The sequence below is a fragment of the Rutidosis leptorrhynchoides genome, chromosome 9, assembly GCF_046630445.1.
Source record: "Rutidosis leptorrhynchoides isolate AG116_Rl617_1_P2 chromosome 9, CSIRO_AGI_Rlap_v1, whole genome shotgun sequence".
In the NCBI taxonomy this organism is placed as follows: Eukaryota; Viridiplantae; Streptophyta; class Magnoliopsida; order Asterales; family Asteraceae; genus Rutidosis; species Rutidosis leptorrhynchoides.
Genome location: NC_092341.1, coordinates 228696411 through 228707262, shown reverse-complemented (window position 1 = coordinate 228707262; position 10852 = coordinate 228696411). Strand labels below are relative to the sequence as shown.

At 37.5% G+C, this 10852-nt stretch overlaps 1 protein-coding gene across 1 annotated transcript; it reads left to right on the top strand.

Moving 5' to 3' along the window:
• Positions 1 to 7783: 7783 nt before the first annotated feature.
• LOC139867430 (uncharacterized) lies at positions 7784 to 10713 on the top strand. Its single transcript, XM_071855793.1, has 9 exons — positions 7784 to 7895; positions 8263 to 8895; positions 8975 to 9349; positions 9419 to 9474; positions 9545 to 9619; positions 9728 to 9827; positions 9901 to 9963; positions 10052 to 10156; positions 10378 to 10713. The coding sequence occupies exons 1-9, from the start codon at positions 7857 to 7859 to the stop codon at positions 10576 to 10578; spliced, it is 1647 nt and encodes a 548-aa protein (XP_071711894.1). The 5' UTR covers positions 7784 to 7856; the 3' UTR covers positions 10579 to 10713.
• The last annotated feature ends 139 nt before the right edge of the window (positions 10714 to 10852 follow it).

Below are 10852 nucleotides of genomic sequence, written 5' to 3'. Positions count from 1 at the left end.
AACTAAATAAATTGACGGTTAAGAACCGATATCCTCTTCCTCGCATCGATGACCTCTTTGATCAACTACAAGGGTCTTGTGTATATTCGAAAATCGATCTCCGCTCGGGTTATCATCAATTGAGGGTTAAGGGGGAAGATGTCTCCAAAACCGCTTTCCGAACTCGTTATGGTAGTTATGAATTCCTTGTCATGACATTTGGTCTCACTAACTCACCGGTGGTGTTCATGGATCTTATGAACTGCGTGTGCAAACCGTATCTCGATAAATTCGTTATTGTGTTCATCGATGACATATTGATCTATTCTAAAAATGAAGAAGAGCACGAACAACATCTCCGACTTGTGCTTGAACTTTTAAGACAAGAACAACTCTATGCCAAATTCTCCAAGTGTGAATTTTGGTTAAAGGAAGTTCAATTTCTTGGTCATGTTGTAAGTGACCAAGGTATTAAAGTCGATCCAACGAAAATCGAAGCCATTAGCAAATGGGAGACTCCTACTACTCCTACTCACATTCGTCGATTTTTGGGTCTCGCCGGGTACTATCGTAGATTCATCGAAAACTTCTCTTTGGTTGCACGTCCTCTAACCGCATTGACTCACAAGGGAAAGAAATTCATTTGGGCGACCGAACATGAATCCGCATTCCAAATCTTGAAAACGAAGCTAACCACCGTTCCTATCTTGTCACTTCCCGAAGGCAATGATGACTTTGTTGTATATTGTGATGCCTCGAAACATGGTTTTGGGTGTGTATTGGTGCAACAAACGAAAGTCATTGCTTATGCTTCTCGACAACTCAAAATTCATGAACGAAACTATACGACACATGATCTCGAACTCGGAGCCGTTGTCTTTGCACTTAAAATGTGGAGACACTATCTTTATGGAACCAAGAGTACTATCTTTACCGACCACAAAAGTCTCCAACACATCTTCGATCAAAAGCAACTAAACATGAGACAATGAAGGTGGATTGAAACCTTAAACGATTACGATTGCGAGCTTCGTTACCATCCCGGGAAGGCAAATGTAGTAGCCGATGCCTTAAGTCGAAAAGAAAGAGCGGTGCCTCTCCGTGTCCGAGCTTTAAACATCACCATTCACACCAACCTTAATAGCCAAATTCGGGTAGCCCAAGATGAGGCTCTCAAGGATGAAAACATCTCTCTCGAACACTTGAACGTCCTCACCTCTCGATTCGAAGTTAAAGAAACCGGACTCCGATATTTCGCCGGAAGAATTTGGGTGCCTAGTTATGGGGATCTACGAAGCCTTATTTTAGATGAAGCCCATAAGTCACGATACTCGATTCACCCCGGTGCCAATAAGATGTACCACGACCTTAAACAACTATATTGGTGGCCGAACATCAAAAGGGACGTAGCTACTTATGTTTCCAAGTGTTTGACATGTTCCAAAGTCAAAGCCGAACACCAAAGACCGTCCGGACTACTTCAACAACCTGAGATCCCGCAATGGAAGTGGGAAAGGATAACGATGGATTTTATCACCAAACTACCAAAAACGACGGGCGGTTATGATACCATTTGGGTTATTGTTGACCGTCTCACCAAATCCGCACACTTCCTGGCCATGAAAGAAACGGACAAAATGGAGAAACTTGCACAACTTTACATTAAGGAGATCGTAGCCCGACACGGTGTACCTTTATCGATTATCTCCGACCGAGATGGCCGTTTCGTTTCTAGATTTTGGCGTACTTTGCAAGAAGCGTTGGGAACGCGTTTAGACATGAGCACCGCATATCATCCTCAAACTGATGACAAAGCAAACGCACAATTCAAACCTTAGAGGACGTGTTACGAGCTTGCGTGGTTGATTTCGGAAAAGCTTGGGACAAGCACTTACCTCTCGCCGAGTTCTCTTACAACAATAGTTATCACGCGAGTATAAAGGCCGCACCTTTTGAAGCGCTATATGGCCGAAAATGTCGTTCACCTCTTTGTTGGGCCGAAGTAGGCGACGTACAAATCACCGGACCCGAACTCATTCACGAAACCACTGAGAAGATCGTTCAAATCCGAGATAGGCTTCGGACGGCCCGGAGTCGTCAAAAGTGCTATACCGACAAAAGACGCAACGACCTTGAATTTCAAGTCGGTGACCGCGTCATGTTAAAAGTCGCACCTTGGAAGGGTGTAATCAGTTTTGGGAAACGCGGGAAGCTAAATCCACGGTATATTGGTCCTTTTGAAATCTTGGAGCGTATTGGAACCGTTGCGTATCGTTTAGATCTTCCGCCTCAATTGAACTCCGTTCATCCTACCTTCCATGAATCTAACTTGAAAAAGTGTCTTGCCGAACCCGATATCGTCATCCCTCTCGAGGAACTTACTATTGATGACAAACTTCATTTTGTGGAGGAACCGGTTGAAATTGTGGACACCTCTGTCAAGACGTTGAAACAAAGCCGAATCCCGATTGTTAAAGTCCGTTGGAACGCCAAAAGGGGACCCGAGTTTACTTGGGAAAGACAAGATCAAATGCAAAGGAAGTATCCTCATCTATTCGTGAATTCGGAAACACAAGATCTCGAGGAAGAAACAACGACTACTACGCCTACTTAAATTTCGGGACGAAATTTCTTTTAAGGAGTAGGTAATGTAACATCCCGCCTTTTTCCATTTACTTTCCGTTTAACTATTTCAAAGTCCGTTATATATTTATAACATCTTTCGTTGATACGCGTTTTAAATTATCTCGATTAGGTAATTCACGCACCCGATTCAAACTTGAGGGACTAAAATTGACACGGGGCAAACTAGTTGACTAGGTCACCTAGTCCACCCCAATCACCACCATTCAACCATCTCCATCTCTCTCTCTTTCTCTCTAGCAAGAACACACACCCAATTTCCAAATTCATTCAATCATCATCTAAATTCGATCTAGGAGGCTTACAACAAAATAAATTACATATTCGTGATCCTCTCTTCATCCTCTTCATTTTGGTACCAACTTCATCTCGTTTGGGTAACATTTCTAAAACTCTAGATTTCTCTAAATTCGTGTTTTTGACTTGAAATGGTGTTAGTTAGTGTCTATGGCTCATTGTGATGTCGTGTGTGTAATTTATATGCTCGATCTCGTTGTTTTAGTGTAACTAGCATGAACTTGACTTTTGGTGTGTTGTTCTTGAATTTTGGATGATCATATGTTGTTAGATGTTAAAAGTTCATGTTCTAATTGTGTTCCTTGTATCACTAGCTTCAATTTGATGTGTAGGTTGCCTTAGAAAACTTCATGAACTTGATTATTGATTTTGGTGAATTTGGGTTAGGGTTTGATGAACTTGAAATGGACTTTTGATGCATTGAATGCCATGGATTATTATTGGTAAGTGTTTAGTTGGATTGTATGCTTGATTACCTTCGAAACGGCATATCATTCATGTAAATTGGTTGCCCGAATCATTGAATTGCATTTATGAACTTGTATGCGGTTAATGTTAAGCATTAGATGCGGTTTTGGTTGTTGTAATAGGTAGGTTGATTGATGAAATGTGTTTAGTTGTTTTCCTCGTCAAATTACCTTCCCAACGGTATAAGATACTTGTCTTGATTGTTTGCGGATCATAAATGGTGATTGTTTGAAGTTAGGTTCGTGCATAAAACTTAAAAGTTGCCAGAACTCTCTGCACAGGTAATGGCGCGGCGCGCCATATACCCGCGCGGCGCGCCATTATGGTCTGTCCAACTTTGTCAATTTTCGAATAATGTTTGCTATGCTACGCACCTCCGATTCACATGTAACTTGTCCTAACATGCTCATACATGATTAAAAACCTCAGAAAAATAGTTCGGGACACGACCCGAACGTGTTGACTTTTTCGTTGACTTTGACCGACCAAAGTTTGACTTTTTGTCAAACTTAACCAAATGATTATGCAACCTTCCTAACTTGTTTATATACTTGTACCTTGCATGAAACTTGACAATTTGATTTCACATGCTACATAATCGAGTCGTAACGAGCCATAGGACTAATTGAACATCTTTGACCAATCGTGACTATCGTTATTGATACAACCTATTTGTTTAGGTCAAGAATAGCATTGTTCTTTGCACACATTTACTTGTTGAAGTACTTTACTACTCGTGCATTCAAGGTGAGATCATAGTCCCACTTTTACTCTTTTTGAACTTACATTTGGGATGAGAAAACATAAACATTTCTTTTACTAAGTGAACACAAGTACAGGAAAAACAAACATTCTACATACGAGTTTAGAACAAAATCCTCAATTCGATTATCATTAGTTACACTTGCCGGGTGTAAGCGAGAACTTATGTTGTATGGATCCATATGGGTTTGACAAACCCTCATTCAAACGGTTCGCTACCGTTTACGAATGAAATATATTTTCGAGAAACAGTGTATGTTCTAGCACTAAGTGATGGGGTTCAATGGAAGGAAATGTTAAGCATTGATAATTGGGTGCTCGTGAAACAAACTTTTGGAATGTATTACTATTATTTCATTGATGCAAATCTTGTGGTTCACTTGTACTTACTTACTTAAACCTATGATTTCACCAACGTTCTCGTTGACAGATTTCTATGTTTTTCTCAGGTCCTTGAACGATACATGATACATGCTTCCGCTCATTATTTTGATACTTGCATTGGATGTCGAGTATATATGCATACATGGAACGTCTTTTGGATACTTTTAAATTGTGTCGCATAAGTTTCATTTGTACTTAAAACTTTGTATCGTAACTTGTGGTGGAACTATTCTTGTAAACTTGAACAACCTTTACATTTGAAATGAATGCGACATATCTTTTGGTCAAACGTTGTTTTAAAGACTTATGACCACGTAACGGGACCTGAGTAGACGGCGCCGTCAATGACGATTTGGTCGGGTCGCTACAGTATCTGCAAATCATCATAACAAAACACGATTGAAATTAAACTAGCCAATTAATTGTTTGATAGCACAAAACAAAAATTCCGAGTTTAATTTTAAAACGTATCCCACGGATGGCGCCAATTGATCAATCCATAATTAATGAGTTACTTAATTAAGGATTGAGTACAATGAGATTAAGATGGAGGATGAGATGTTTGATGATTATTTTGGGCCCTGATGATCGTCTTTCACTTTAGCAATCAAGTGATCAACCACCCCGACCCGGTCTTGATTGTTAATTAGCATGATTCACCTTAACACAATGTAAAAGTTCCTTGGGCAAGATCACAAGAGAAAATTACAAAGGTCCGGACAAATGGCAGAGAATCAACAACCCATAAATGAGAGACCAAGCTCTCTATTTATAGTATTTGAAATATTCGCGGTCTGCGGATTGTCTAATCATCCGCGCAATCTTAGCGAAATAACCAGCAGTCTTTTATTAATGTGGCAACTGATCCACTATCTTTTTTTTCGGCGAATATTCCAATCCTCTTGAATACACTTCGCGTAACTTCCGTTTTTAACCTTTAGTAAATAAAATATACATATACAATGCTATGTATATGATCAGCACCCGCCCCCACTCAGCAACACGCCAAAACGCCCATCATTGTTAAAAAATGGTCTAAGTTTAGGGCCTGTTTCTTTAGGCCTTAATGGACTTAATTGCACCCATTGATTATTCGGTCACCAGGGCTATGTTTTTACTTGCAGCTTATTTTTTTTATCTTATCCACATGAAGAGGTTAATGGTTAATGTGAGAAAGTGATGTCCTCCCCATATAGATGGGATTAATTGCATCATTTTACTAAAGTACCCGTCATCTCTTTCATCTTTTATCATATTCCTCCATTATAATTTTAACCCCCAAATTGAGAACCAACATCCACTCAATAGTTAGAATAATAATTAATCATTAATAACATGTATGGGTTTGTTCTGTGAATTTCTTCACCGACCTTACGTTTTTTTGTTCGATTTTGGGTCCATTTTGTTCAAATGAAAAAGAGAACAAGTTCACGTTTGCTCGTGGATCTGTTGTTGGTTGTAAGAAAAAAGAAAGAATGATTCGCTGGCGGCACGACGGAGATGACGGAGCTGCTGTTATCGAAGTCACCGAATAAACAAGTGACGATAGAGACGCCGATAGATATTTCTTAGGGTCTTGGTTTAAAGAAAAACAAATAGGTATTTTGTTCATGAATCGTACTCCATATGTAACGCAATATGTAATTATAGTATCTTCTTGGTGTGAAGAATATTTATTTTCTTCACATTTTACTAACTGGATAATATATAAGCTAGGATTCAATTGGACCATATCTTCTACTCGAAATAATATAAGAGTAAATTATTTGTATTCCTTTTGAATTAAACAAATGGTATGTTTTGTATTCCTTTTGAATTAAACAACTGGTATGTTTTTGGTAATTATTTTCTGAATTATTTAATCATAATATATTTTGTTAAAAGTTCATAAATTTAATAGGAGTAATTAATATCATGTACTCTATATTAGAATATGAGGTTAAAATGGTAATTTTCTATCATTCAGATATTTCATTCAGCACAAAAAGTAAACAATAATAAATTATTAACAACTTAACCCATATTGTCATACATATCTATTCTGCCACACATATCCATATTGCACTTAATGGAAGAAAAAAAAAAATAAACAACCCCTAAGTAAGCTTTTCATCCAAAGCCAACCTTACAAGATTTTATACAAATATATAAATATAAATATAAATAAATATAAATAAGTATTTTCAAATACCCTAGGGGACGTTTGGTTTGTGAGATTTCGTGAGATTTGAAAAGACTTGCATTTCAAATCCTATGAAATCTCATGTTTGGTTGTAGGGATTTGTATTTTAAATCCCATGAAATCCCATATTTGAAGGATTTGAAAAATCCTTTGTATATATGAGGAATTTGAAATCCCATGTTCTAACATTTTACGTTTACGATTTACGTTACACGTTCACGTTTCAGGTTTTCTTTCCAGGTCCGCGTTCCGGGTTGGCGTTTCGGGATCGCTTTTCGGGTTTCCGTTTCGGGTTCGCGTTTTGGGTTTGAGTTTCGGGGTCGTGTTTCGGGTTCACGATTAGGGTTCGCGTTTTGGGATCGCGTTTCGGGCTCGCGTTTCAGGTTGGCGTTACGGGTCCATTTCGGGTTCACGTTTTGGGTTCGCGTTTTGGGTTCACATTTCGGATACGTGATTCGGGTTCGCGTTTCGGTTTCGCATTTCGATTTCGGGTTCGCATTTCGGTTTCGGGTTCGCGTATCACGGTCGCATTCCGGTCTTGGATTCGTGTTTCGGTTTCGGGTTTGCATTTTGCGATCGCGTTCACATTATAAATTTTGAGATTTGAAAACCTCGAACTAAACAGAAGATAGGATTTCAAAATCCAAGAACCAAACACCCCTAAGGGTGTTTAACGGGTAACATTTCTATTTCTATTTTTATTTTTATTTTTATTGGTTGTTAAAAAAATGTGTAAAACATAGTGTTGGAATGTCAACATGAAATATTAAATATTAAATTTGTGATAAAGGACAAAGAGACATAGGACTTTGGGGCCTTTATGTTTAATATTTAATAAAATATAAATCTATTTAATATTGTATTCAAACTTTATGAACGTTACTCAGATAATTGTGTTTAAATAATTAATTAAATAACTGCATATTCAAACAAGTAGGACCCAACCATTTTCAAGCTGAAAGAGAAACAACTACTACAAATTACCTTTTTCCTTTTCAGTAACGTACATTTCCTTATTTCCTTATCATTTTAAATTTCAAATTCAGTAATGTGGTGTTGTGGCTGTGACTACACTTTTTCGTAACCAACCAAAAACCCTAATTGACAAATTTACTTCTCTCTGGTTTCATCTACGATTCACATGGGCGAATCTACGTGTTTCGTGCAATCTAATAGCCTTGTAAGTATATTCATCAATTTGAGATTTTTAATTACATGAGCACCAAGTGTTCGATGAAATGCTTCACTGAGTTTAAGTCACTGAAACCGTACATTCGTGTGTTACTTAGTCTACCTGATTTGTTATTATTTGCTATTTATTAATAGATAGAATTGAATAATTATAGAAATATAGATGAACTAATGGTTGTCCTAATTTAGTACATATTGTTTGTTGAAATGATTCGAGTAGATTACAATTTTAATAGTTATCGTTTTCGATAATTTTCTGTTTATTTGTTTTCTGATTGTAGAATGTTCTTGAGTAATTTGTGCATCTAGGTTAATTGATTGCAAATTTTGCTGTTGTATGAAACACGTTATTGTAGGGAAATTATGTACATGATCTTGGAGATTCTGTATCTTTTGGGAGGTTTACGTCAGAATCGTTAGTTTGGGACAAATGGTCGAATTTTCCTCATAAACGTTATGTTGAAGAAGCGAAAAGCTACGCCCAGCCTGGATCTGTTGCTGAGAAGAAGGCTTTTTTCGAAGCTCATTATAAGAAAGTTGCTGCTCAAAAGGCGGCAGCCGCTGCTGCAGCCGAATTGCTTGAGCAAGAGAAGGTGAAAGTCCAAATTGAAGAAGAAGTTTGTGGTACAAATCATGGTGCTCGTGAATCTGAACCGACTGTATCGTTGAAATCGCATAATGTACCAACTGGAATACCAAAGTTACCTGATTTAAAAACAACTAAGTTGCAGACTAAGAAAGTGCAGCAAACAGGGTTGAATTTGAAGATGTTTATCAATGAAAAACAGAAGATTATACTCCGTGATTCAAGTAAGGCAGTTGATGTTGCTGGTCATAGTTCAGGTGTCAATCTTATTGAACCCCAAACAGTGAAGATTGTAGAATCTGCTAATCTGAAGAACAAAGAAATAACAAATAATCTTGAAGAGGACCAACCTTCTGTTTCAGAGGATAGTAGATCATCTCAAATGGATAGGCCATTGTTAAAGGTGATTGATTCTTTTCATTACCTTCTTTCTTTTTCAGGGATGTTAAATAAGTAAACTGAGATGTTTAATTTGGATGCAGTCAAAGTCAAACACAGACCAGGAGGTTATGCAACCAAAGATTAGGAGGAAACCAGCTACTCCTTATTTCAGGTCACCATCAATTAACAAGAAACAGTCTAGAATCCCACCTTCACCAACAAAATATGTAGCTTCAATGCATCCAAGAAAAGAAAATATGTTCACTCCCAAAACCAATAACAACACTTCAATGGACACCATTGATAATAAAAGAACAGCCCCAAAATCTTTATACACACTTATGAATTCTGGTTCTGTCAAAGAATCATGCAAACCAAAATCCCCAGCTGTTCGAAAGGCCGATAATGCAAAACGTGCCTCTAGTGCTTATTCCACACCCAAACGCAGCGCAACACCATCCATAACTCCTTCCAAGGTATCATTTGTGAATTATGTTGTTGTGATTACTTTTCTAGAACTCAACTTATGATAAATTTTGGTGCAGAGGGTTACAAATGACGCGAATAAGCAACAGTTAGCAACTCCTTCGGTAATTCGAAGGTACATGATTCAAATTATCAAGTAGTTGTGTAAAGTTACAAGCTTTAATTGTCTTTTAATCATCTTGTAGGATGGAAACACCTGTGCATCCTTCAGCTGTTGAAAGCAAGACACCTGGTCAAAAATGGCACCTTTTCTCTGCCGTGTAAGTTGTTCTAAGCCTCATTTTAGGAAGTGATGGAATAATTATTGTTTAAAAATTATAAATCTGCGTTTTCTGATTCTTTTTATTTTCGTTTTGTGTGCCAAATAGTTCAAAGTCTCTGAGTGCTTACAAAAGCAAGTTGCAATCACCAACTGTATCTACCCCGTTTACCTTGAGAACTGAGGAAAGAGCCGCCCGAAGAAAACAGGCGAGTATTGATGTTTAGTTCTTCAAGTTGTATTTCTTAATTTCTTAATTTTTAAAATTTAATTCATTTTCAGAAACTTGAAGAGAAATTTAATGAGAAAGAAGCACAGAAAGTGCAACTGCAAACAACCTTGAAGGTATCATTCGATTAGTATTTTCTCTCCATCTTTTTATTTTATTTTTCTTTTCTTTCTGTATTTACACGCATCATTTTGCTGTTTGCAGGAGAAAGCAGAGACCGAATTCAGAAGATTGAGACAAAGCTTTTGCTTTAAAGCAAGGCCGCTGCCTAGCTTTTATAACGAAACTCCAAAGAGTCCATTAAAGAAGGTATGCCTTCGATCCAAAGTTTTCAATCTCGACCCGTTTGCTTTTTGAGTGGGGCCGAGAGTTGTCTAAAGTGTACTTTTAATATGTGAAACCTCAAATAATTTTATTCATTCGAACCGATATACGTTTTGTAATCATATTTCAAACACTAATCTTTCTAAGAATTTTAAAGAAATTATTATCAAGCTTGTTTTCATGATTGGTTCATGTTTCATTTGCAGACTACACCACAAGCAACTCAGAAGTCACTAACACCTGCAAGAAAACAACCGCCACCATCAACTATCTCACAACCGTCATCAACCAGGAAATCTTCTAGAAGACTTTGGCAAACTAACAATCAAAATCCCGCTACTCATCCTCTCGCTGAATTAGCAAGAAGGATTAATCATGAGAATATTTCTCCCAATGTTCAGCATTGACCGATAGCAATTAACAAAGATTTCCGTTTACTGATAGGTATGAATCGTTTGACTTATAGTTGAGATTCAGTTTGTGCATAATCTTGCTGGTCCATGTCTTTAGGACACAGCTTTTTTTCTAGTTAAAAGACTATTACATTCAATTACTATTTGCATTTGTCAGGCCTTTTGGTATGAAAGCAATCTTTTTTGTATGGGCCTTGAAGTTAACCGAAAATGGCTATTCTCGTATCGTGGGTTTTGAAATTTCGATAGTATTAGAAATTGGAATGGG

Coding starts and splice junctions, on each gene's coding strand:
- LOC139867430 (XM_071855793.1), top strand. CDS start 7,857: ATGGGCGAATCTACGTGTTTCGTGCAATCTAATAGCCTT. Junction 9,828..9,900: donor GAGCCGCCCGAAGAAAACAG/GCGAGTATTGAT, acceptor ATTCATTTTCAG/AAACTTGAAGAGAAATTTAA. Junction 10,157..10,377: donor CAAAGAGTCCATTAAAGAAG/GTATGCCTTCGA, acceptor TTTCATTTGCAG/ACTACACCACAAGCAACTCA.